Source organism: Orycteropus afer, unplaced genomic scaffold (genome assembly GCF_000298275.1).
Source record: "Orycteropus afer afer isolate SDZICR_OR568_19922 unplaced genomic scaffold, OryAfe1.0 scaffold00068, whole genome shotgun sequence".
NCBI classification, from domain to species: Eukaryota; Metazoa; Chordata; class Mammalia; order Tubulidentata; family Orycteropodidae; genus Orycteropus; species Orycteropus afer.
The window spans coordinates 1,298,557-1,324,948 of NW_006921655.1; the positions used below are offsets into that span (position 1 = coordinate 1,298,557).

At 43.2% G+C, this 26,392-nt stretch overlaps 2 protein-coding genes across 2 annotated transcripts in view; one reads left to right on the forward strand and one right to left on the reverse strand.

Annotated features, from left to right (window-relative positions):
- Positions 1–4,370: 4,370 nt before the first annotated feature.
- On the forward strand, positions 4,371–20,938 carry RMDN3 (regulator of microtubule dynamics 3). Its single transcript, XM_007940442.2, has 12 exons — positions 4,371–4,557; positions 6,567–6,759; positions 7,158–7,301; positions 13,422–13,707; positions 14,692–14,794; positions 17,190–17,250; positions 19,377–19,452; positions 19,622–19,699; positions 19,926–20,024; positions 20,314–20,367; positions 20,504–20,584; positions 20,885–20,938. The coding sequence occupies exons 1-12, from the start codon at positions 4,371–4,373 to the stop codon at positions 20,936–20,938; spliced, it is 1,416 nt and encodes a 471-aa protein (XP_007938633.1).
- A 2,834-nt stretch (positions 20,939–23,772) lies between these two features.
- RAD51 (RAD51 recombinase) overlaps positions 23,773–26,392 on the reverse strand; it is a 38,479-nt gene continuing 35,859 nt past the window's right edge. The window contains exons 6-9 of the mRNA XM_007940443.2: positions 25,608–25,721; positions 25,107–25,236; positions 24,766–24,887; positions 23,773–23,896 (exon numbers count right to left, since the gene is read on the reverse strand). Coding sequence (XP_007938634.1) covers positions 23,773–23,896; positions 24,766–24,887; positions 25,107–25,236; positions 25,608–25,721 — 490 coding nt within the window. The remainder of the gene's footprint in view (positions 23,897–24,765; positions 24,888–25,106; positions 25,237–25,607; positions 25,722–26,392) is intronic.

Below are 26,392 nucleotides of genomic sequence, written 5' to 3' on the forward strand. Positions count from 1 at the left end.
CTATGTGGATCATAATAAATTATGAATAACATTGTAAAGAATGAGAATTCCAGAACACTTAACTGTGTTCATGAGGAATCTGTACTATGATAGTCGAAGTTGTATGTCAGCTTGGCTGGGCCTGGTTGAGTGGCTGGGCAGCTGGTGGTAGTTATTCCCCATGATGAGACTGGCAATCAACTCCATAGTGGGATCTACCACAAGCAGCTGAGTAGCTGCTTTGGGTATGTGGTCCGCTTCCTGTATATAAGACACAGCTTTGGGAACGGTCTCTAGCTTATGGCACGCTTGAACCCTGTATGTAGCCGAGTTGTTCAGCAGCCTGCCGTGCTCTGCTGACCTTGGGACTTTCAATGGACTTGAATTAATGGCCTGCCGTGTGGTTTGGTAATATTGGGACTGTGCCTTATTACTTGTCAGCCTTGGGCTTGTCAGCTTCAGCAGCCAGCAGCTGAGTAAAGAAAAGCCTTCAGTTTCAGCGGGCCAGGAGCAGGAGGCAGAGCTGAAGCCCAAGGCTGAGGGGCTTTCACCTAGCCCCTAGAGCCTGGCACTTTGAACTTGGACTTAAAGCCTCCAAATTGTAAGAATAAACTCCTGTTTGTGAAGGCCATCCCATTTATGGTATATGTTCTTGTTAGAGCAGCACTAGGTAACCAGAATATGCACAGAGACACAAGTGGTTCTGTGGTATAGTCAATTACACGGTATGGCTTTTCTAGCGATGGTCTTTATAACTCCCACCAGATTACTAGGTGGAACTATGCAAATGTAAGATGCTTGTGGGCTACTGAGTGGATTGAATAGCTTGTTAATGATATAAATAATGTACATGGCATCCTTGTGGGGGGTGGGACTGTGCAAATAAGGTGCATGTGGGGATTGGTCAGTTTTGTCATTCTGCTAAGGCTTAAAATAAGCCTTCCTAGAGGCAGAAGGGGGTGGTGGTGGGAATTTCATTGCCATCAGGAAAGAAGAGCCAGAGGTGGAGTGGAATGCATCCTTGGACCTGAGATCCCTGTGGTGGACCTCCTTAGCCGAGACCACCAGCTGAGACAACCAGCTAAGAGACAGCAGCAGTGGAACCAAGAGACATGAGACAGAGGCAGGCTTGTCAGCCCACAAGAGAGAAAGCTGAGTGCCTTTGGGCAGAAGGCTTGATGGTAGAGTGAGGTGCACCTAGCTGCACCTCTCAGCAGAGCTAAAAGAGCTTTATAACTCTTGCCAGAGCAGGGCAGAGACCAGACCCAGAGGCCAAGGACCAGAGAGGCAAGCCTGACGGAATAGCAAAGGGGAGACTGATCCTGATCGAAGATTCGTATCCCGAGAGTGTTCTTAAACCTGAATTGTAACCTGTTACTTCCTGAATAAACCCCATAACCAAGAGTATTGTCTAAGTTCTGTGTGACATTGCAATGAATTATCAAACCCAGCAGAGAAGTAGTGAGTGCTGTGGGAGGGACAGTTGGTGTCAGAATTGGTAAAAAGGCTGGAGGGTGGTAGCATGTCTAGCCTCAGGAATAAGCATTGAGCTGCTAATGGTGATTCTCTCTCCCCCTCATGAAGTTAGAGGAGGTCAGAAGGTACCACCCCCCTGTCCTTTTTTGCAGGTTCGAACAGAGCAAGGTGATAGATACTGCATGGTTTAAAATCAGGAAAGTTGTGCATCAGGGTTGTATCTTTTCACCATACTTATTCAATTGGTATGCTAAGCAAATAATCTGAGAAGCTGGACTATATGGGGAAGAATGCAACAAGAGGGAGATGGGAGGAAGACTCATTAACAAGCTGTGATAAGCAGATGACACAACCCTTGCTTGCTGAAAGGGAAGAGGACAATAGTTACAGGGGACATAGAGATGAATCAGGACTGAACATCATCCTGGAAAAGTGAGTGGTCCAGTGGGGTAGACAGATTAGAAACTAAAGAATCATAGAACCAAGTGTAATAGAAGTAAACCTCGGAACAAAGAAAGATAAAAACATTAATTCCACCAAGATGGTGCTCTGGGAAAGTTTCCTAGAGGAAGTGAGCTTTTATTTCAAAATAAAGTCAATATATTTTTTCTTATTACAAAAGCAACACATGCTTATTATTAAAAAATAAGAGGAAAAAAGCCAAACGTGTAAAAAGAATATGAAAACTTTTTCTTATTACCAAGATAGTCATAATTAATCCTTTTGTATATCTCAAGAGGTACTAGCTGAAGCGGATCTTAAAAATCTGAGTAGACCAAAGTTGTGAAGGTGGGGGGTGGGGGACAAGGAAGGTAGATTAATGGAAACAGAACAACCAGAATGGAGATAATGAGAATGCTGACACATTGTGAAAAGTGTAACCAATTTCACTAAATAATATGTATCCCCAGACCAAAAACCAAACCCACGGCCATCACAACCCTACAGGACAGAGTAGAAATACCCCTAGGGTTTCAAGGCTGTAAATCTTTATGGTTAGCAGTCAAATGCTTTAACCACTGCACCACCAGAGCTCCTTGAATAATGTGTATAGAAATTATTAAGCGAGAACATTATCTATTAGGTAAATTTTCCAAAAACATAATAAAATATTTTTTAAAAAATGAGTAAGAGAGGAAAAAGTTTTTAAAAAAATGAGTAGGAGGTATTGGTGAAGTTTTGTTCCTTAAGCTGGGAGGTGTTTAAAAATTATTCTTTACAATGTACCTGTAAATTAAATATACTGTTACATATGTAAAACATTTCACAATAAAAAGGTAAATACATATAAGATCTACTCAAGGATTTTGGGAGGACTGGCCTACAAATTTTGGCTGTTTCTAAACAAGATTTAAACTCTTAAGAAATACTGACAATGAGGATGGAATCCTACACCAAAAAAAAGTCATAATTAGTTTCTAAAATTACAAGAGAAAAGTGGAAATATCAAAAGACTCTATGTGCCAGTAGTGGACATAGAAAAAAAAAAAAAAACAGATTAAAAACAAAGAAATAAACCTAAATGGTATCTGCACTTAGACAAGCAGAGATAACTCTGATCCACTCAAATATTTTTTAAAAAATTATCATCAGAGAAATGAATTTCAAAGATTCCATTTACATCCTGGAGATGGATAAGCAACTCTGTTCCTGCTTTGTGTAATAAGGACAAAATGAGTTTTAAGATCTTTTTTTTTTTAATGCTGAGGTGTACTCATTTATAATTTGAATTTTTAAAATATCAGCTGACTGAAGCTGACCCTAGGGACTCAGGGACCTCTTATAGATAACCAAAAATTTACCTGTTCTGATTTGGTCTGCCAAAGACGCTATTGTCCACTGCTTAGTAAATGGTTTGGAGAAAATACCTCAAAACTATTAAGGGAAATGGAATAAAGTCTGAGTTATGACAGAGTGCTAAGAAAAAGCGAAGAGAGGGTGGCAGTTTTTCAGGTATGGAAGGGGTCATTCTAGGCAGAAGCAACAATAGTAGCAACGGCAGAAAGCATAAATGGCATAATGCATAAGGCGCTTGATTGCTAACTAGAAGGTTAGCGGTTCAAACCCACCAGCCACTCCTGGGAAGGTAGATTGGGCAATCTATTTCCGTAGTGATGCTGCCTCGGAAACCCAAGGAGTGGGTGGCTATGAGTCGGGACCGACTCCACGGCACATAACAACAACAACAACAACAACATATACGAAGAACAGCAAGTAATCTAGTGTAACTGAAGAGAGACTGAACCTCAGTTGACCAAACCATCAAGGGCACTGAAATTCCCCTAGGAAGACTCCTGGCTCGCAAGCCTTTCCCACTCTCTTAACGACCTCTGTTTCCCTTTCCCGCTCTCTATTGCCTCCGACAGCCTAACTTCTCTCCTTGGCCCCGCCCCCTAGGGAAAACCGGGTTGAAGGCGGAGACTCGTGTGGTCATTTCATTGCGCCCTCCTATGGCGCGCGGAGTTGAAGGCGCCGTTTAATGATGTCACGGTCATTGACAGTGTGAGGTGATGGTAGTTGCTGCCATGGTGGTGAGTGGCGGGGTAAGAGTCTAAGTTTATCTCCACAGGCCAAAGCTCTGTGGAGGCTGGAAGTTTGCGGGCAGGGCGGCGAGGTAGTTGATGCCGTGTCGTTCGTTTGAGGCCAGGGTTCAAGGCTCAAAAGCTGGACTCCTTGATCTGGGTTAGGGGCTGTGGGAAGGCTAAATCCAGGCTGAGTGAAAGGTGCTGTCTAGGGGGCTTGGCAGAGCCTTAGAGACAGCACTGGGGTGAAGGCAGTCGGGAGCTAAGGGTCTGGGCAAGGAGATATCTCCATCGGTTTGGCCTTGGAGCTGGGTGGGCGGGCCAGGCTCACGAATCTGCCTCACTCCCCAACCCCGCCTTCTCGTTGTGGCTCCCGCGGTCTGCAGGTGCAGCATGTCTAGACTAGGGGCCCTGGGTGGCGCCCGCACCGGCCTGGGGCTGTTGCTGGGCACTGCCGCAGGCCTTGGATTCCTGTGTGCCCTTTATATCCAGCGGTGGAAACGAACCCAGCGCCATGGCCAGAACCAGAGGCTGCCCAACTCCCTGGATTACACGCGGACTTCAGACCCTGGACGCCAGGGTAGGAGCCGGTCCCCTGAGGTCGTCACTGCTAACGCATGGGCCTGGGGTCTGGGCTGCCTTTAACAGAGCCTGTGGAACAGGGCTGTAGGGGTGCCTGAGAATTTCATTTTCTTGGAAAGGTTGCAAAAGAAAACAACTTTCATCTTCTGTACTCTTTCCTTTATAATTCCAGGAAAGTATATTGTGAAAAAAACCGGTTAGCTTTTGCTTTTAGTTCTGGGCACATAGTGCTATGTGAGTATTAAAGGCACTTAGTGCTGAGTTAGCATGACTTAGCGTCTAGTAAGTAGAAAGAAGAGTCCAAAAGAAGGCAAAAAGAATAACTAATCTTGTAAGAATTAAGTTTTAAGGATTATTTATTATCATTAGAATTTGAAGAGAACCTTGGAGACCATCTAGTCCAAATTTTTGTCCTTCTTAGGAAATCAAGATTCAAATGATTGAGTAACTCTACCGAGGTAGTCACAGAGAAAGTAAATGGCAAGCAAAGTTGGGCCTGATCGCCTGGTCCAGTGGACTTTCCGCAGCACAGGACTTTCCACAGGCTGGGAGCTCACTTAATGTAATTAAAGCTGCTTGTGGCTGGAAGCCAGCCACAGAGGACATGGACAGTGCTTTCAGCTTTACAAAACTTTCATTTTAACTCATTTGAGCAAAGAATCCAGGGCTGGCTTAAACCTCCCACTTCATCCTCATCTTTATATAATAGAAAAGCATTCAAATAATCTCATCCCATGTGAATTGTGTTTTTTTCTGTTTACCAATGTCATATTTGATTTTAGCCATGTTGGTTTGGAAAAGTTAATTTTGGATATTATCTGTGAGTACAGTGCTCCATTAAAAAAAAGTGTATGAAACCAAAAGGTCAACAATTAATTTAAAGCAAAGATGAGAAGATAAGGGACAGGGAAACTAGAGCACTGGAAATGGAATAACCAGAACACAATAAAAGAAGATACTGATACATTGTGAAAAATGTGACAGATGTCACTGAACAACTTTTGTAGAAATTGTGAAATGAAAACCTAATTGGCTGTGTAAACTTTTACTTAAAACACAATATAGTATTTAAAAAAATAAAATAAAAGTTATCACCCTAGATTGCAACTGATTGCCAGCATTTTATACTTTGGTAATAACCAGGATTGCAGGTATATTTGTTTTTCCTTCCCTTTTCTTGTGTTTTATTTGTTTGCAGTTTCTTCGCAGTAGTTTTTCTTATGCTGAGGTTGGCAGAAAGTGGTCCAAGAATCTTTCTTGCTCTATATTCTTGCACATTGTTGGCTGTGCAGTGTAATATGGCCTAGATTGTTAACTAGCTTTTCTTTAGCAAAGGATTTATGCATGCCTGTGGGCCCTGCCTTCCTGATTTTTTTCCTATTTTTACATTTTCCGGTCCAGTTGCCTAGGTGGCTTTCAGTTTGCTAGCATTTCACTGTTGAAATTCACCTGGAGCTCAATTCAGAGTTGAGTTAGTGGATCTGTATGGGATTTTTCCAGTGTACCTTTTTCTTAGAACATCCCCTTTTCTCTTTGTCCCTCTCTGATGATAATAAATACCATTCTTGAGAAGAGCTGAGTTTTCTTTACTATTCTTTGTGAAGTGAAAGGTAAGAATTTGAATGAGCTCAATTTTAGTTTTGCTATGTGGTTGGTGTTGGCTGACTGGTATTGAGACACTGTGGAGTCAGGTAAAGGCTTTTCTTTTACTTCTAGGTACCACACTCTTGCAAACATTTCACATTATCTACTGTATTGCTGATGAGCTCTCATGTGGAAGGTTGTGCAGCAGAAGGCTCTTGTTAGTGCCCTAGTTTTTTCCTTCCCTGGACAGCTATTTGGAACTTGTTTCCACGACTTAGCTGTGAAAATATGCCATTTGAGCCGTAAGAGTTTTCTCTATAAATTGAACTTAGATGAGAAGCACGTGTTCTTGAATTCTAAATACAAGATTCCTTCTTCCCTATTGTACATGGATGTCACTGTCTCCTGTCCCCCTTCCTTCAGTGATGCTGTTGCGGTCGGCCCCAAGTGAGGCTGGAGATGCTGTGGTGCTGCCCAGCCTTCCACGAGAAGGGCAGGAGGAGGTGCTGGACCGCCTGGACTTTGTGTTGACCAGTCTTGTGGCACTGCGGCGGGAGGTAGAGGAGCTGAGGAGCAGCCTGCAAGGGCTTGCTGGGGAGATTGTTGGGGAGGTCCGGTGAGTAATGGGGCCTCCCGCTGCTTTGTCTCCTTTCCCTGAACTTTTCCCTGCCCCTACAGCTTTTGCTGTCTGTCTCTAAGGAAAACACCAATTTATAGCTTCTAACCTAATTTGCAGCAAATTAGTACACTTGTACCTTGCGTTGTACAAATTCCTTACCGATTCTGGGCCCTCATGGTCTGTTGCAGCTGGAACCGTCCTGCCTGTCTGGTCTGCCCGTACAGGCTGGGCCCAGAGATCTGCCCCTCTTGCTCTCCTGAGGGTGGAGACCCAGGAGTTTTCTCTGCTTTTGGCCCTTCAGTGAGGAGTGGTAGCAGGAAGGTCCCCCATGGAGAGGAAAAAGGCAGGCTGGATGGGGCCTAACAGCAGCCTCCTGTATGGGGCTTGCTTTCCAGATCCCACATGGAAGAGCACCAGAGAGTGACTCGGCGGCGAAGGTTCCCATTTGCCCGGGATAGGAGTGACTCCACTGGCTCCAGCTCTGTCTACTTCACAGCCACCTCAGGAACCACGGTCACAGATGCCGAGAGCGAAGGGGGGTGAGTCGTCTCTCCTGGTGGCATTTGTGGCTGTGGCCAGGTTGCATTTTTTAAAAATAATACTTATCAATGGAAAATTCAGACCATGCTGCCATAAATCATTTTTGGAGCAAGGTAAGGGTTTAAGTAAATAAAAAACCAGAAAAGTAGAAATAAAAAAATCATACAGTTTATGTCATCGTGACATGCACTGAAATGTTGCCAGTGTTATTGCTCTATCTGTTATTGTCCTTTGAGTAGGTTTGTTTTTTACATAGTTATTATGATATATACTTTATTTCTGTTTTCTTATAACATTAGTTTGGGCACTTTTCTTTGTTATCATAAGGATTTTGTAAATATTATGTTGATGCTTTCATTTTAATCATTGAGTGGCTGAACCAGGTATACAGAGTCTCCAAGCACTAAGTGTCCTCCCATCCCCCTGTACATTCTCATTTTTCCACAGGGGAGGGGCTTGCCCATGCTCCCAGCTTTACAAGTGGGAGGTGACTGATCTGGTTATTCAGTGGCCCAGCAGGTCTGATCATACTTTACTGTGAGGCATGGCCAAAGGCAGGAGTCTAGTAGACAGCCTCCTCTAAGCTGGGTCAGGCTAAGAGCTTTTTGATTTTGAAAAATCACTAGTGCCATTTTGAAATGCTGGTCCCAAGGCTTGAGTCTGAATGAACATCTTTGTTCATTCTGTGCCTGATGTTGTCAGTGGCAGCATCTGTCTTGTCCATTGCTAGCTCCAGTCATTCAGATGGCCTGTGTGAGATCCAGAAGCTGGTCTCTCCTTGGTGCCGTTTGCTGACATTTCTTCCTCTTTAGGAAAAAGATTGGTGCAGAGGAGAGTCACGTCTTACACTAGCTGAAGGTGACTGATTTAGCTGTGAAGAGGCACATGGGAACTAGAAGTTAACATCATTTTTGCAGGATTGGCCCTCTTTCCCTGAAACTGTTTATAATATTTGCAGCCATTTAGGCTTCTCTTCCTTTGTGCCAGATACTGCGCCTAAGCACTTTTGAGGCATTTCCTTACTTAATCTTCTCAATATTCCTATGGAGTAGGTACTTTGATTCTCCTTATTTTTCAGATGGAGAACTCGAGGCTTAGTGAGGTTTGATGTTTTGCCCATTGCTGGACAACTACTAAGTGGTATCACTTTTCAGATGTAGCCTCTCTGACAGAGTTCCATTCTCCTGACAAGTGGGTTTATCTACAGGGGGTGAGGGTCTGTGATTGGAGGCATGGCTTGGTCCTCAGGGCACATAAGGGGTTTCTCAGGAAAAACATGCAGCATGTGGCCCTTGGGAGTTCTGCCAATTGGCTAAGAGCTGCCACAACTCACTGCCAGGGAAGACCTGAGGTGCAGCAGTACCATTTGTTCAGCTCATTTTACTCAAGTAGTTTCAGCCTTGTGTGGGCCATTATATTCTCCTGCTTATCCTCATTTAGCTTTCTAAGAAAATTAAGAATAGTGCTAGACTCCATTTGCACATTACTGCCACTGGGCACCTGTGCTGGGTTTGATTATTGCTTAGGTGTCTCTTGAAACAAGCGAAGTCTTGGTGAAGAGCTCTAGTCTTCCATCTGTGACTACAGTTGCTGGCTTGTCTGACCTCTAGTAGCTGCATTCTCAAAGGCTAGCAGAAGCAGCTCTTTTCTATTTAGTTTGCTTTTGGAATGAGAGATGCTTCCAGAGGGCTGTGTTAGAGGAGGAGGCAAAAATGAAATTACTATTTGACACCTATCTGGATTGCAAAGAAATAAGGACTGGAAGTAGTTTATAGTGGATATTGAGATTTAAAGAGCCTATCTGTGGAACCCAAGTAAGCAGGCCACTTGGGTGGGTAACTGACATTTGAACTTTGGAAAAGGGCTGATAGAAGAGGTCACAGCCAGGTGGAATAGAATTGAGAACCCAGAAATAGATCCATCAACCTATAGTCAGCTGATTTTTGACAAAAGGGCTGAAATCCATTAAATAGGGAAGAGATTGTCTCTTTGACAAATGGTGCTGGCAAAACTAGATATCCATTTGCAGAAAAATGAAACAAGATCTGTACCTCACACCATACACAAAAACTAACTCCAGATGGATCAAAGACTTAAATGTGAAACCTAAAACTATAAAATTCCTCAAGGAAAGAATAGGGGCAAATTTAGGGGCCCTCATTTATGGCATAAACAGACTGTCAAGCATAACCCAAAATGCACAAACAGCAGAAGATAAACTAGATGAATGGGACCTCCTAAAAATTAAATTTTTATATGCTTCAAGCCTTCTCCAAAAGAGTGAAAAGAGGACCTACAGATTGTGAAAAAATATTCTGCAACAACATATCTGACAAGAGACCTATCTCTAAAATTTATAGAAAACTCTTAACACCTCAACAACAAAAAGACAATCCAATTAAAAAAATGGGCAGAAGACATGAATAGACACTTCACCAAGGAGGATATTCAGGTGGCCAACAAACATATGATCATGATCATTAGCCATTAGAGAGATGCAAATCAAAACAATGAGATACCATCTTGCCCCAGCACTAACAGCAAAGTTCAAGAAGAGAGATAATAACAAATGCTGGTGAGGATATAGAGAGATTGGGACTCTCACACACTACTAGTGGGACTGTAAAATGACACAACCACTGTAGAAAGCTGTATGGTGATTCCTTAAAAAGTTGGAATTAGAAATATCATTTGATCTAGCAGTCTCATTACTAGGTATATATCCTAAAGAAGTGAGAGCCAGGACAAGAACAGATATATGCACACCCATGTCCATTGCAGCACTATTTTCAATAGCAAAAGGATGGAAACAACCAAGGTGCCCATCAACAGAAGAATGGATAAGCAAACTATGGTACATACACACAATGGAATACAGTGCAACACTAAACAATAATGTAGAATCTGCAAAACACCGCATGATATGGATGAACCTGGAGGACATTATGCTGAGTGAAATAAGTCAATCACAGAAGGACAAATATTGTATTAGTTCATTAATGTAAAAAGTCAAGGAAAGATTTATATATGGAAGGAAACAGTTACCAAGGAACACTGCTAGATAGACAGAGACAAATATTGATTTGGGTGAAGGATAGGACAGTGTACCAAATATGAGTCATCAGCGTGGTGGCATTGAGGAATAAGAAGACAGAGAGAGGTACATGGGAGGTACAGACAACAAGATGAACCCTTTTGCATGTATCGTACAGCATTGTCAGTGATGGGAAGCATTGATCTACAGGTGGATTGATTGGTGGACAGGCTGAACGATCAGATATATCTAGGCAGGGGATGGTGTGCCCATGGCAATGTATAAGATTAGCAGTGTTTCTACATGTGTATTTATATGCACTGTAAGAATGTCCAGGTATATACTAGACCTGACAAGGGGCAAGGTTGTGGTGGCTTCTGGGCCATAGCCAGCTACCTGGAGCGAGTGAGTAGTTGGACATGTGGGCTCGGGACCATGGTTACAGGGGACATCAAGCTCAATTGGCATAACATACTACACAAAAACATTGTTCTATTTCCTACTTGGTGAGTGCCAACTGGAATCTTGAAAGCTTGCAAGTAGCCATCTAGATACAATGATGGGTCTCTTCTCATCCAGAGTGAAGAGGAAAGAAGAAAACCAATGACACATGGAAACAATTAGTCCAAGCGACTGGTAGACCATGTGATCCTCAGTGTATATGACCATGAGACCAGAAGAGCTAGATGGTGCCTGGCTACCACTGTCAAACACTTAGAAGGGGATCAGTGCCAAAGATCCTGAATAAAGTGGGAGAACAATGTGGAACAAAACTCAAAATCATGGGGGGGGGGGAACAGGTTTGCTGGTCTGATAGAGCCTGGTGAGACCCCTGAGACTATGGCCCCTAACCACCCTTCAGGTCTGGAATTGAACTCATTCCTGTGGTTTCCAGCCAAACAATAGACAGGCATATGGGGTGAGCATTTACATCAGGTAGATATACTCCCTGGAGCAGTCAATCATGGGAGAACAGGAGAGCAGTGTTTGCACTGGGAGACAGCTTGAGGGATGGGAGTGGACAGGAGGGAAGGACACAGGGCAGAGGTAACTATGGGGAGGAAGTGGGAAGAGAGCCATGACATTGTGGGGAATTGCAGTCAGTGTCATGAGAGAAAATGTGTATGAACTGCTGTATGGAAAATGAATTTTGCTCTGTAAACTTTCACCCAAATCACAATAGAAAAGAAGAAGAAGAGGTCACAGCTCTGCCCAAGATCAGGATGTAGAACTCAGGGGCGTTAATGATGGTTTAAAGAAGTTGTACAGACTTTTGAGATCAGTAAGAGCCAGAATGATTAACCAGGGAAGTTTGTGGGTGCTTCACTGCTTGGAATGCCCACTGGGGCTCTGTAGGCCACACAAGCAGGACAGGGCTGCCAACCACCTGTGATAGGGCAAGGGGAGGGGTGGCTTTCTTGATTATGGCTCTAGCAGGCTCAGCCCCGTGACTGATCCTGTGGTGGCATGTGGAAGCCCATGGTGGTGCAGGACTCTATGGTTTGGAGCTGGCTGCTATCTGGGACAGGGCTATGGGGAATACTTCTCTTTGCTGTACACAGCAGTGCCATGTAGGTCAAGGAGGAATCTGGGAGGAGACCACAAATGTTGGCCAAGGGAAGGGGAGCTTCTTTGAGGGATGAAGGGATAAGATTTGATGGACTATCCTACTCTACTGAAAGCTACAGTCCCTCCTCCCAAATAAAATAGCAACTTTGAGCTCCCAGAAGGTTGGCTGATCACAACTTCAGTTCCCTCCCTGTCAGAACTCAATATGCCTTAAAACATCACCTTCTCCAGAAAGCCTTCCCAGGCATCCCATCCAAGAGGGAAGGACTTATCTTCCCTCCTTCTTTGGCATCTATCACTTCTTTTAACTTGGGTCTTACCTCCCCACCACTGAGAGCCTTTCAGGGTCAGGACCAATGCCTTGGGTCATCTTTGAATGTCTCACATCTCAGCCCTTCTAATGTGTTTAGGAGGAGCTGAAAGAAACATAGTGTGAGAAGGAGCTTAGTGTGTAACTGAGTCCTTGATCACTGACTTGTGGGCTCTTCTCAGGGAGTAGAGTAGAGTACCTCTGACTTCCTTGCTGAGAGGGAACCTTGGGTCTCTGCACCGCTGTGGGAACAATGTGCTCCTCTATGTGTGTTGCTCCTTTTCAAAGATTGCCTGGCCACTCTCAGAAACCTCAGGGTGTGTTAAACAAAAGGACCACCTCTCTGGTAGATTTCTCCAAGGCTGGATTGGTGGTCAGGGAGTTGTAAGAGAATGGCTTCTCTGGTGAGTACATAAGTTGGGGCTCCCTAGGAGTTCCTGGCTTAGATGGCAACCCCAGAGACATCTTTCCAGAGGGTCTGTTTGTGTCTTCGTCCTCCCCTTCTACCTATAAAGTAGTCCCCACCCCCAGCAAGGTCCTGTGGTTCCCAAGGGCTATTCATGTGTGGTTTAGCTTTGGTTGCTAATTTGGGACAGAGGTACAAGTTTAACTGAGTAAGAAAATAGAGGTGTTTGTACTGCCCATGGCCTTGGAGGCTGGCACCAGCCCCTGTTGTTTCTGGCAGGTGCCTTTTGCTGATAAAGCAAAAATGATTGACAAACCCTTAGCCCAGTGAGTAATCTAGCTCAGGTGATCAGCACCACCTATATCTTAAGGTTTTTGTTTCTTTTTTAATTACAAAAGGAATATATACTCACTAAAGATATCATAAGTAATATTAAAAGATAAAATTACCTTTAATTTCTCTACCATGAGAGATCTACTGGCATCATTTTGGTACATACCAGTCTCTTTTTCCCCCCGTTTTCTGGCAGCCTTGGTAGTAGCTAAGCAGGAGGTTCTCAGAGTGGCCTTTGACCATTCATGGGGGCCCCAGCTGGTCATTCTTCTCCTTCCATGTAACTTCCCCAGCCCATAGTTCCCATAGGAAGCTTTCTTTTGAGAACTAATTTTTTCTCCTAAGCAATAAGAATGGTATTTATTTGGCGCATTGGATAACTATGTCATGGGGAGCTGGTGGCCCTGGGGTTTCTGGAGGTTGAATAATCCTGTGTTGACCTTGTCACTTACCTTCCTCTGCTATAGGTACACAACAGCCAATGCTGAGTCTGACTATGACCAGGACTCTGACAGGGAGAGTGAGGATGGGGAAGATGAAGTGAGCTGTGAGACTGTGAAGATAGGGAGAAAGGACTCTCTGGACCTGGAGGTAGATGTGGCTTTGGAGCCTGGACCTGGTACCCCAGAGGATGGAGGAATCTCTGGCCAGGAGGACATGCTGCCACTCCTGCAGCAGGCAGATGAGCTGCACCAGGGCAGCGAGCAGGACAAGCGGGAGGGCTTCCAGCTGCTGCTCAACAACAAATTGGCGGTGAGACTCCCAGCTGCCTGTCTGCCCCTCTCTTCTCCCTTCTTCTGGCCTTCAGGACATGAAGGGAGGCCCATGTGGTTACTCACTCCTGCATGGAGACCGGGGGAGGGAAATGGGATGGCAAGGGCTACCATGCCCTAGTATCGTACTTCTTGTTCTGAAGCCAAGCGCTGACCCTTGGGGCCCGTGTACTGCTCCCACCCTCAGCCCCCACCAGATCTCCCTGAGCAGTCTTCTCCCTCCAGGAGAGGTTCTGCTACAAAGCTTTGTCTCTCACCATGGAACTGGAATGGGCTTTTATTTCCCCCTCTTCTTCCCTTAAGGCAGAGAACCCTAGCTGCCTACCCACATGAAGCCTCTGTCATAGGTGTAAGTGGGTAGCACAGGTGTGAATTCTTCTCCCAGGTTTGCTGCCAGAAATTATGCTCACTCAGGTATAAACCAAAAAACAAAATTCACTGCCATCGAGTCTATTCTGACTCATAGTAACCCCCTTTGGGTTTCTGAGGCGGTGAATCTTTATGGAAGTAGATTGCCCAGTCTTCCTTCTACAGAGTGCTGGTGGGTTTGAACTGCTGGCCTTCTGGTTAGCAGTCAAATGTCTTAGGCACTATACCATCAGAGCTCCTTCACTCAGGTATAAATGCCCAAATTTTCATTTTCTTTTTCTTTGGGCAATTTCACATTTTGTTCATTTTGTCGGAAGACTTCTTTCTTGCTGTGACTCATTACATCTTGGAATTGACCTCTCCTGACAGTATTGGGGCCAGAATGCCCTCCCTCAGCACTTACGCAAGCCCTATGTCATCAGTCAACTGCATGTGAGAGGTCATGTGGGAGGGGGTTGCTATGCCTTGGAGCTGACCTGATCTCAGTGACTGTAACACACTGGCTTAGAAATTCAAACCTAGGTTGTGAGAAGAGGGCCACAGCTCCACTGAGCAGCTGAGGGAAGAAGGGCCTCACACTCTGTTTGGTCTGCAGTATGGAAGCTGGCAGGACTTTCTCTGGCGTCTGGCCCGGGCCTACAGTGACATGTGTGAGCTCACTGAGGAGGTGAGCGAGAAGAAGTCATATGCCCTAAATGGTAAGTGCTGAGAGGTTCGGTGGGAAAGTGACTGACTTTGATTCTGGGAGTGGAGTTGGTCCATCTGCTTGGAGCCCAGGGGAATGACCAAAATGCCGGCTACCAGGGCAGCTGTGGCTCAGTTACTCACCATGGACAAGTTCTTTGGCTCCCAAGAACCCCTGCTTCTTCCTCTTGAGGAATCACATCATGGTGATTGAATAACACAGGTGCAATGTCTTTAGTAGTTGTATCATGTTAACATCACTCTTTGTTCTCATTCACCAGCCACAAAGAGGGTAAAGCCTCCTTTCTTAATCTGAGGATTTTTGCTGCTGCTTAGGAATCTAGTTTCAGCTATGGGCCCTGTAGGGCGGGTGTCCAAAGAATATGAGTGGTATATGTTTGGCAAGTGCCTAAGAGCAGCATGGGAGATTACTGCTGGCTTAGAAATCCCTGGGGTCCACTTTACAAGTTGTTGTGAAAGTCATAGGATGCTCCTGACCTGTGCAGGCTCAGGGCTGTCCTAATCTGTCTTGAGGTCACTGATAAACCTGAGACTGAAAAAAGACTGGTCTTGTGGGGAAGATGATGTGTCCTGCCTAGTCACATGCCCTCTGAGCCAAGCACCATCAATGGGCTCGTGGTTTAGTTAATTATCTAACGCCAACTGAATTATCTACAATGGATCATCTACTTTCCCATTTTTATAAATACTACCTTGCAAACACTATTGAATCTCTGATAATGTAGAATCTGACTACACTTCAAGGTCATTGTGCTCAGCACTTAATTTTTGTTGCAGAATTCTGTTAATTGAGAAAGAGGCCAATTGAATTGAATGTTTGATATAGGCCTTCAGAAAAAACCCCTGAAGTTTTAATAAAAGGTGCTTGCTTGACACAATTTGCTTAATTACTGTTGCTTCTTTCTCTTCAAAACAGTTTCTGCTTTCCCTCCTAAATTTCAGGTGAGGATTCTTACAAGCTTTTGGGCTAATTTTTGGACTCTTAATATCAATCTTTCCTTTATGTCACTGACCATCTCTTAATACTAGGAGGCAGTATGACTCCTGAAGATGGAGGCTGAGGGTGGTAGGTAGAGGAGCAGCCACACCCAGCAGCACTGGTCTGGTCTGGTTCCCCAAGCTTAGCACCTTGATCTGCTGGAGGTCAGGATTATGGAGTGTCTCTGAAGGTCCTGTTCTGGGACCTTTTAGGACCATCCTTGCTAGGCCTAAAGTTCTTTACTTCTGCCACTAAAAGCTGGACAGTCAGGCGGCAGCCATTCTGTGGGATCTCAGGCAATGTCTATCTTTTCCACTGTCCATCTAGTGTGGCAACTGAGTCAAAAGCCTAATTTAACCTAGAGATTAATGAGCAGGATAGAAAACCTGGCAGGAACTTCTTGTCTCATTCTTCACTATTGTTTTTCTAATGACAAAATTAGTCTGCCTTGAAGGAAGCAGAGAGAAATCCCCCAAGAAAGACAGTGTCCTTCATTGGTGGGGCCTTATCACCCTTCTCTTTGGAAAGGTGGATGTTGAGTCCTTCAGAGTGTGAGTTGTCTTAAAAAATATACTGTATACAACATTTACCATAATTACTGTAATTCAAATAGGACACATTTCAGATTAGTTAGCCCACCATGTCAACACATTACATTTGTTCCATTTTCTCCATGTTTGAATCTGGGGAGAAATTCTATTTTGCAGTTTGCTCTTTTCTCCAGTGTGTAGATATGATGTCTTCATCTGGATGGGTATAAGCTCCACCCTCCTTGACACTCTAGACTCTTGTCAAGAGCTTTCATGTGTTTGGGCTTGGTTTCTGTTCATCTTGGTGCCTAGAAAACTTTGGTAAGACCAAGTAAAAGTCATCTCTAGTGAGACCTCAATCTGTTTGGCTCTTTGTGAGGGGGGGTTTTTGCCTAAAGCAATAATTAACATGAGAGTTTGATCCAAACTGTATAGCCTTTCCTCAATAAAATGAACATACACCAAAACTTTTATAGTTTCAGAGGGATTCATGGCTGCCCTGAAGTCTTTCCACAGACCCCAGATCAAAAACCCTTCAGAGTAAGGTCTTCTGGGGTCAGTTTCTGATGTCTTTGGGTCTTCTCTCTTTATATTTGAAATGCTAAAATTTGCTTCAAGAACAAATTTTGGATTTTGTTAAAAGGTAGCTGGGGCAGCTGATGAGACAGATGGGAAGGCAGAGGTGAAGCAGAAGTCATATTATACAGACTCATCCCTGAGAAGCTGTGACTTCATTTTGCTCAAGTTCACAACTATTTCCAAGCCAGTGCAGGTTGGGTAGGGATTGGTCAAAGCTAAAGCAATCATTCTTCCAGCAGCCTTTTCTGTGGGGTGTGCATAGGAGCCCTTGTCAATTTCTGGGTCACCTTTGTCTTACAGGAAAAGAAGAAGCAGAGGCCGCTCTGGAGAAAGGGGATGAGAGTGCAGAATGCCACCAGTGGTAATAACACCCTGCAGGGTCCCACGGAATGATCAACATGGGGCAGAAGCAGAGGAGAGGAGAGAAGGGCCTTTTGCTCTAGCCACAAAGGCATATGCCAGAAGAACCAGGAGAGGGAGCTCTGTCCTTTATTTCTACATACCCTACCCTACCCTACCCTACCCCAGGCAGAGACCACGGAAGTTTTCTTTGGGAAAACTTCAGGTGAGGCAAGGGAGTACAAGTTTTTTTGTTAGAACTTAGAGGAGTGAATAGCTTTTTAAGTCATTCCTAGCTATAAAACTTAGGAGTTTTCTCCTTAGGGAGACTGGGAAAACTTCCCCTCTCCTACATAATTCTTTCCCTTAGCTGTAGTCCCTTGCTGGTGGTGAACTTTGGCTTCTTTGCTTGGCTTGCATAAGGAAAACTGGAGGTGAGCTCATTCGCAGAAGTTCAGTGGTCAGTTTATCAGCTTACAAAAACATCAGCTGTTTGGTCTTATGAACAAACTTTGTGAAGCAAAGTTCTGCCAACTTGTATGGGTTAGAGCCTGGTCACATTTTGTATCCTAAGGTCTGGGCCTGCAACTGACAGCTCCTTGTTTTAAGTGAAAATGTCCCTTTTTCACTGCCACCCCTTGTTCTCCCTATCTCTGCCTTCAGATTGGGAGTGAAGAGAGAGGCTGTTTTTACGTTGCTGAAATTGTCTCTGCAAGTGCTCTTCTCAGAGGCCAGGTCACTGTTTCTTAGGTGTCAGGGGTGTGGCTTCTTGAAATTGGCCTCATACTTTAATACCTAAGGAATAGCTGTCTGCACTAAGTATGGAAATGAGTCTCTGGTAGTATGTACTACAAATACCCAGAGATTTAGTGAATCCATGACAAAGAAACTTGGGCATGGGTTAGACATTCAGCTTCTGTCAAATGTGCTTCTAGGAACAATCCTGAGGGGATGGGTCGTGAGACCTTGTTTTTAAAGACAGAGGATAGGAAGCTGGCTGCTGGGGAGTAGCAGTACTGGCCCTGAAATTGAGGGCTTTCTTCCTTTGCTTCTCTTGGTTCCCAAGTACCAATGATATACCTGTATACTTTCAAGGCCACTGACATCCTCTTTTACTATTTACTCAGGAGATAAAAAAAGCAGTATCATCAGGTCTTTAATCTATCAGAGATCTCTTCCTTTTTAAATTTCTATGACACTTATGTGACTACTTTATATGAAAGGGGAGACTTCTAACACTGGGGATTTGGACTAGGACTTTGCCTAATATTCTTAGATATAGAGGAGAGATTTATTGTGAAGGAAAATTTTTTTCCCCCACCTAGTACACTTTGCAGAGTTCAGAGTTGTATTTGCTAAATATTAGTTGGGGCCACAGATCTATGAAGGGGTGGAATTATATGTTGTTAGATGACATCAAGTCAGCTATGACTTACAGTGACCCTATGTACAGCAGAATGAAACACTGCTCAGTTGTGCATCTTCACAATCCTTGCTATACTTGAGCCCATTGTTGCAGCCATTGTGTCAATCCATCTTGTTGAAGGTCTTCCCCTTTTTGCTGACTTCCACATTACCAAGCATGATATCCTTCTTTAGGGACTGGTCCCTTCTGACAACATGACCAAAGTAGGTGAGATGAAGTCTGGCAATTCTTGCTTCCAAGGAGCATTCTGGCTGCACTTCTTCCAGAACAGATTTGTTCTTCCTCTGGCAGTGCATGGTATTTTCAGTATTCTTCACCACCACAATTCAAAGGCATCAACTCTTCTTTGGTTTTCCTTGTCCAGCTTTCATATGTATATGAGGCAATTGAAAATACCATGGCTTGGGTTAGGTGCACCTTAAGTCTTCAAAGTGACATCTTTGTTCTTCAACACTTTAAAGAGGTCTTTTGCAGTTTTGCCCAGTGCAGTATGATGTGTGGTTTCTAGACTGCTGCTTCCATGACTGTCGATTGTGGATCCAAGTAAAATGAAATCTTTGGCAACTTTAATCTTTTCTCCATTTATTGTGATGCTGCTTATTGGCCCAATTTTGAGAATGGGAATTCTACAGATAGGATGTATCAGTTCTAGCTGGAGGGTGGAGGGGCAGTGATGGTGTCCGGCGCTGGTTGCTGAGCTTGCTGCTGCTTCCCCTCCTTAGGTATGCAGTGCTCTGTGGTCAGCTGGCTGAGCATGAGAGCATCCAGAGACGCATCCAGAGTGGCTTTAGCTTCAAGGTGAGGATAGGTGTCTCTCCCTCCGTTGTGCTGGTCTAGTTCAGACTCCCTGGCTACTTCCCAGCTTCCCTTAGGAGGGCTCTCCTACAGCCTCACTGACTTGCCTTTCTTCCCTTACTAATACTTTTGTCTGATCTGATGTTAGTTTATTTACATGTTTCTCCCTCAGGAGCATGTGGACAAAGCCATCGCTCTTCAGCCAGAAAACCCTATGGCTCATTTTCTCCTGGGCAGGTGGTGCTACCAGGTGAGCTACATTCCAGGACTTGACATAATCTTCTTGCTAAGAACAGGGTCCTCAGCTTTCTTGGCCTAGTCTGGCTCAGGTGCCATTTATTTTGAATGCCTGTGTTATTGGTGGCTGGGACCCAGCTGTTTGACCCTGACCCTGTTTGTTTCCAACACAGAATACCCCATGTTTCAACAGATACTTCTTAAAACTTTTCATTCACATCTTGATCTTTTGGTGGCAGGTCTCTCACCTGAGCTGGCTAGAAAAAAAAGCTGCTACTGCCTTGTCTGAAAGTCCTCTCAGTGCCACTGTGCAGGATGCCCTGCAGAGCTTCCTAAAGGTATCAGGAAAGGGTAAACGCCAGCCCAAAACATCAGGTTGACCCTGTCCTCTCCTTAAGACATGATTGGGACCCTTCATGGGAAGGGTTTCTCATAGGGGACAATTTTGTGTTTGCTTGCTCTAGGAAAATCAGTCACTCGGGGAGCTTTTTATTTAAAAAAAAAAAAAAAATTCCCAGACCCACTGAGTAAGTCTCCAGGTTGGGGACTGGAAATCTTTACTTAATAAACTCCAACCTGACTTGAATTTGGGAGTCTGTTACTGAAATGCCTTCCTCCCTTCTCTAGGTTGAAGAACTACAGCCAGGATTTTCCAAAGCTGGAAGGGTATATATTTCAAAGGTAAATTCATCTGCCATCCTTACAGATGGGGAGATACATAAATAAAATTTCTGAGAACTCCTAAAAGCATACATCCTCATTCCCTTCTAGTCTTCTGGTTTATTTCTGCCAGGTTTTCACTGTTAGGTCTTTTCAGTGCTACAGAGAACTAGAAAAAATCTCTGAAGCTAGACGGTGGATGAAGTTGGCCCTGGAGCTGCCAAGTGTCACTAATGAGGTAATAATACTCCTAAGAGCTTTCCTAAGACTGGGTTCCATCATTGAGTCATCTTGTCTCAGGAAAGAAAATCTTCGTGTGAGGGCTTATTTCCTTAGGAAAGAAAGTCTCCATTTTTGCAAATAGGTCCTTTTGTATATATCTCACCCTGGGGACAAGATGGAACTCATAGGCTCCAAGTTATCTTGGGAAAGTAGGAGAAAGACTGGTAACAGGCCCAAACTCAGACTCTAGAACCAGTAGTTTGAGAATGTTGGCTCAGGATTTTGAGTTCTAGCCTTGTTCTATTTGTCTCCTTAGGATTCAGCTTTCCAGAAGGACCTAGAAGAATTGGAAGTAATTTTAGGAGAATAATCACATTCCAATGATCTTTATCATTTGAAGCATACCACTATTTACTTAAGGGGGAAAAAAAAATCAAGGCTTTTTTGTTGTTGTTAGGCCTACCTTAGCTCAGGAAACTGAGCTTGACTGGTTTAGGGAGTGTCCTGACTCATGGATCTGACTGCTACTTGCCACCATTCTTCAATTTCTTGCCTATTGTCCACCAGTTAATTTATTCTAATCCTTTACCTGATCCGATATTAGGGAAGCAGCTGAGGCCTAATACTCTGTTCTCCCCCTTAAGTGAATTCTTGAAAAATCAAGACTAGTAGAGCATCAACCCTAGGGTCGTGTGTGAGTGAAGCCCTAAAGCCTTGCTAGAGTTGAGAGGATGAAGCAGCCACACTGCCTTTCAACTGTTGGTGAGGTGGGTGAATGTCAAAGAGCTACAGGAACAAAGCACAGAATATATTAAACTCTAATCCTCTGCACTGATTAACATTCAAGATCAATGTATGTAGTTCAAAGATTACATCCTATCTACCAGAGTGAAAGAAGGGGTCAGGGCAGCCCACAAATCACCCTATCATGTGGATTCTTAACTGTATTCCTGGGTTGAGTGGCTGGACCATGTGATTTCCAGAGTCCTGGCAGCTTTTGGAATGACAGCAGTCACAAAGGTTTATGATAATGTGGAATGATGATCTGAAGAGTTGCCTGGAATGTATTTTGGCACGCATGTGAAATAAACCAAATTTGACTGGAAGTAATTATATTCTCTTTTCTATGTTTATTTCAGTTATTAGCTCCTTATTCTTACATGGACCCTTCCAGTATTGTTTCCTTCTATAGAAGCGACTGCAGACAAGTAGAAAAACAAGCCTCCAAATAGTTAGTGTTTAGAATAAGCTCTTTATATAATGCTGTTTCCATTGATGATTTCAGTGTCGCAGGGGGTTGAATGCTTTCAGCCTAACAAGACTTACTGCAACTAAGCAGGTGTTCCCCATCCCTCTTATGGTTCCTTTTGGTCAGAGCCAACAGTGCAAAGTCTAATTCCCCCTAGAAAGAAAATCTCACCTAGAAGAAAAAGTTTCTATGTCAAAGTCACTTAACTATGGGACTATAAGATTGAGATGCTTTTATACAAGAACCAAGTTTTCACCCTAGAATCTGTCACTGTAGCTTTATTATAACATCCTAAATTTTGTGGTATAGAAATGAAAAAGAACTGAGATAATATACTCAGTTCTGAGAATGAAAACAATTTTGGGGGTCTAAAATCTGGCATGGTGGCTTAAACATTTGGCTGCTAACCAAAAGGTTGGTGGTTTGAACCCACTAGCTGCTCCATGGGAGAAAGATGAGACACTCTGCTTCCATAAAGATTGGAAATCCTATGGGGCAGCTCTACTCTGTCCTATACAGTCACTATGCATTGGAACTGACTTGATGGTAGTGGTTTAAAATCTAGATAAGGTTTTTGGGTGAAACTGAGCTGAGAATGGATTACTTTGGATAAGATCTAGATTGCAAACCCCAGCTAGCAAAGATAGAACTCAACACAAGGAAAATGGGGAAATGATGCAAAGGACAAAAATTTAGGAAAAAGTCTTCCAAACTTTATTTGGTACCTTGTTTACAGGGACAGTGACAAGACTTATTACAGTCCCTGATTTAATTGCTAAAGAACTAATTTCAAGACAGCTGCATCTTATTGACTGGTCTTCCACTTTCCCTACATACAGTGGTACCAACAGAGGCAGCAGTAGATTTCACTGCTCTCCCCTATTAACTGAAAACTTTTAGGAATTTGAAAAGCTAGTTAAAACTCATCCTAAGTAGAAATATGGAAGGGGAGGAAGAAGAGTATCTCAAACCCATACAGTAGAATAATCAGGGCAAGTACCAGACCTCTACAATATGAGACTTCTGGAATAAAACTAAAGGTACAGGAAAGCTGCAGTATATTCATCTTATGATACCCTCCGTTAGGGTGAAGGCCAATAAACTCAGTTTTCTGGATGTAAGATCCTAAACATGCATACTTCTATTTCCCACAAATTTTCAAATCTAAAAAAACAATAAAAAATGTTAACTCCTAGACAGTGCCAAAATGCTATTATGGAGGCCCTATCTCGAAACATTCAGCCTCCTAAACACATTCACTATCAAGAAAACTATTACTAGCCTCACCCTGAATCTGTTTACTTAAATAATCTGAAATGCTCAAGATCCCATAATTATCAAGAGTTGGCTTTAGCAGTAATGACCAAGCAAGCAGCCAGTGAAGGGCTAGTGGCCCAGCAGGTCTGCTCAGGACTTTTCAACCAAAAACATTTCAGATATACAAACAGCAATACTTGTTTTATCAGAAATACTGGCTTCTGACTGACAGAGGAGAGTTCTACTGACAGAGAACTACTGTGAGGAGACCCATTCTCTTGCCACTTATCTCAGGTATATCATTTCCCCATTACTCAGACAGTGAGAGAAGAGGTGGGTCTCCCCAGCTTTAGTTCTCTTGAAAACATAAGACTTGTCTGTCCAGTAGATAGCTGTTGGTCCTAAGTCAAGCCCAAGGCACTGTGTCAAGGTATTCCATAACTCCCCTCCAAAATCCAAAGAAATCACATAGAGATTAATTAATATAGTCCAGAAAGAAAAACAGTTCAGATCAGTTTGTGACTACTGACCTGTATGTATCCTGTTTACATCACCAGAAAAGCCAATACAATAGATGTTTTCCCGGAAGCCTTTTCCTGGCAGTCACAACAGGAAGAGGACTGTGAAGAACCCCAGGGAGCAGTCCTTTCTACTGGGCTGTAGCACTTAAGGTTTACAACAGGAAAAAAACCAGTGATTCAGTCTTTGGCATCTCCTACTCCATCCGCATTGATGGCAAACATAGCTTCAGCTTCAGGAAGACAGGGAGAGTCATAGATTTTGCAGATTCTGGTTTCTCCTCTTCCTTTTCTCAGGTACAGTCTGACTCAAAGACATAGGACAAAGCATCAAAGTCATTATAATTAAAAATTAATTCCTGACTTTATAGTAAATCTAAAAATATACAAATACATATATCCCAGAGAGGACTTGGGGGACCTTTCTGGATTCCTTTGGCATAAGGGCACTTCTAACCTGAAGGAATCCATTTCTGCCCTGCCTTTTCTCTTAGTGGATTATCCAGTATTGAAACAATGTTTTATTTATGAATCAGGGGGAGGCATACAAATTATTCATATTTATTCTTCATATGTGGGGGCTTTTAACTACTTTATGGGAGCTATGGTGGCTGCTAACTGTATGGTTGGTGGTTTGAACCCCACTAGCCACTCAGCAAGAGAAAGATGTGGCAGTCTGCTTCCATAAAAGATTTGTAGCCTTGGAAACCCTATGAAGCAGTTCTACTTTGTCCTATAGGGTCACCATGAGTTGGAACTGACTTTATAGCAACAGGTTAAACTACTCTATGAATGATCTAGAGGCAAACATCTATATGTACCAAGGCATGAAAATTAGATTTAGCAGTATCTCCTAAGTACCTAATTACATAAACAGTAATATTCCAATAAAAACCACACTCGCTACCATCGAGTCTGATCCGACTCATAGCAACCCCTCCTTGGGTTTCCGAGGCAACATTACTACGAAATTGTCCTTCCGAGACGTGGCTGGTAGGTTTGAACCATCAGCCTCCTGGTTAGTAGTCAAATGCCTTAGGCACTATGCCACCAGAGCGCCTAACAGTAGCATTAGTAGAATTTAAATGGAAATATTATATTTTCGTATCTATATTACTTCACAGTTAGTATAACATTCCCAGAAGAATGAATCTGTCCCATCCATCAGCTTACCTGGTTGTTGAGGCATGGGCAATGATGTTTCCTCCAATAGGTTTCTTGGGATCTGCAGCAAACATGGCTGCTCCATCCACTTGGGCTACCACCTGGTTAGTGATTACCACTGCTACACCAAACTGAAAGGAAAGGATAATATCACTTTTGCAGCCACAAACATTCCAAGGACCTTATTCCTGCCACCCCTTCTCCCTGCAAGTCAATGACTAATGTCTCTTTTTTTCTCATCTGATGATAGCTCAATGATACTAGGCCCTAAAGTCCTGGTCTCTCAGCAAGCCTCCTAGTATTTGTGGCTGGCAAAAATAGGCATTTGCTATCTCTATCCCTCAGCTTACCTCATCAGCAAGTCGCAGAAGCATCCGCAGAAACCTGGCCAAGTGCATCTGCCTGGCTGAGAGTTCACCTCGACCAGAGTAGTCTGTTCTGTAGAGGGCAGTGGCACTGTCCACAATTAGCAGTGCATACCTACAGGGAATAAGGATTCTCTGAAGCTTATTTCTAGCCTGTGTCAGATTCGGTTGTCTTCCTCACCACCCTTAAAATCTCATATTCATAGTTATGCATGTATATCGATGTCCCATTAAAATGAGTATTAATTACAGCATTCATATCTGAGGCACCATGCAACTACTGTAAGATTCCCAATAGAGTCAAGTGGATTATGGCTCCATATTTTAATTGACCTAAACAACAAAGCAAGACTGTCAAAATAAAATTTTAAAATTTAAATCTCCCCATTTTTAATTCTAGCTACTATCAATTTGGGCAAACAGCTTATATAAGATTTAGGGTAAGGGTCCTGGAAGCATATTCAGTGCCTTCTACTGAGCACATACCTGGATTCTACCATCATGGCTGATGCTTGATAAAGGAGCTGGGTCTGGTGGTCTGTGTTGAACCCTCGAGCATATGCTACATTATCTAGGACATCACTGCCAGAGAGTCCATATCTAGGAGAAGAGGACATTTTTAGGGTAGAATAGAACCTAGGCAGATGAGAAATTCATCTCTAACACTGAAATTATCTGGATGGGTAAGAAGTGCCATTGACAGTAGTTCAAGGCCAAAGAATGTAACCCCCTTCTTTAAGAAGTTCAGCAAACAATATACATAGAGACAGCAGCAGCAAATACTTTGGAGGAGATCTGCCAGGCAGACAAACAAGATAAAGCTATTCTTTGAAAATTCATGAACTAGAATAAGAAGTACTTATTTATTTAGAATAATACGTTTTTATATGTAAGCAAATAATGTTATTCTCCTGGAAAGACCAAGGGCAGAATGACAAAATTGGAACTGAAACAAAAACAAGTCACTGAAAAAAAAAGAATTTAAATGAATAAGTAAACAAAAACATTTTTCTTTTAGTTGGCAAAGCAGTAATAAACATAGCTCTAATTAATAGTCATTAACAAATACAGAATGCATTGTTGTAGGGCTTGGAAGTATAGTGGGTGATGGAGACAAAAGTCCTTTCCTCAGCCTACATTCTACTATCTTATCTATCTAAATATGAAAACATCTGAATACTTGTTTATATCACTGAACAAAATCTTAAAAGACTGTCTAAAAGGAATCTCTGGATTACTAAAATAGTACATTCAAAATATGATTTCTGTAT

What these genes read in the sequence shown, in the direction of transcription:
- RMDN3 (XM_007940442.2), top strand. Translation starts at nt 4,371, where the DNA reads ATGTCTAGACTAGGGGCCCTGGGTGGCGCCCGCACCGGCCTGGGGCTG. An exon ending in AGAGTGGCTTTAGCTTCAAG is followed by an intron (nt 19,453 to 19,621) that starts GTGAGGATAGGT and finishes TTTCTCCCTCAG; the next exon opens with GAGCATGTGGACAAAGCCAT. An exon ending in GAAGGGTATATATTTCAAAG is followed by an intron (nt 20,368 to 20,503) that starts GTAAATTCATCT and finishes AGGTCTTTTCAG; the next exon opens with TGCTACAGAGAACTAGAAAA.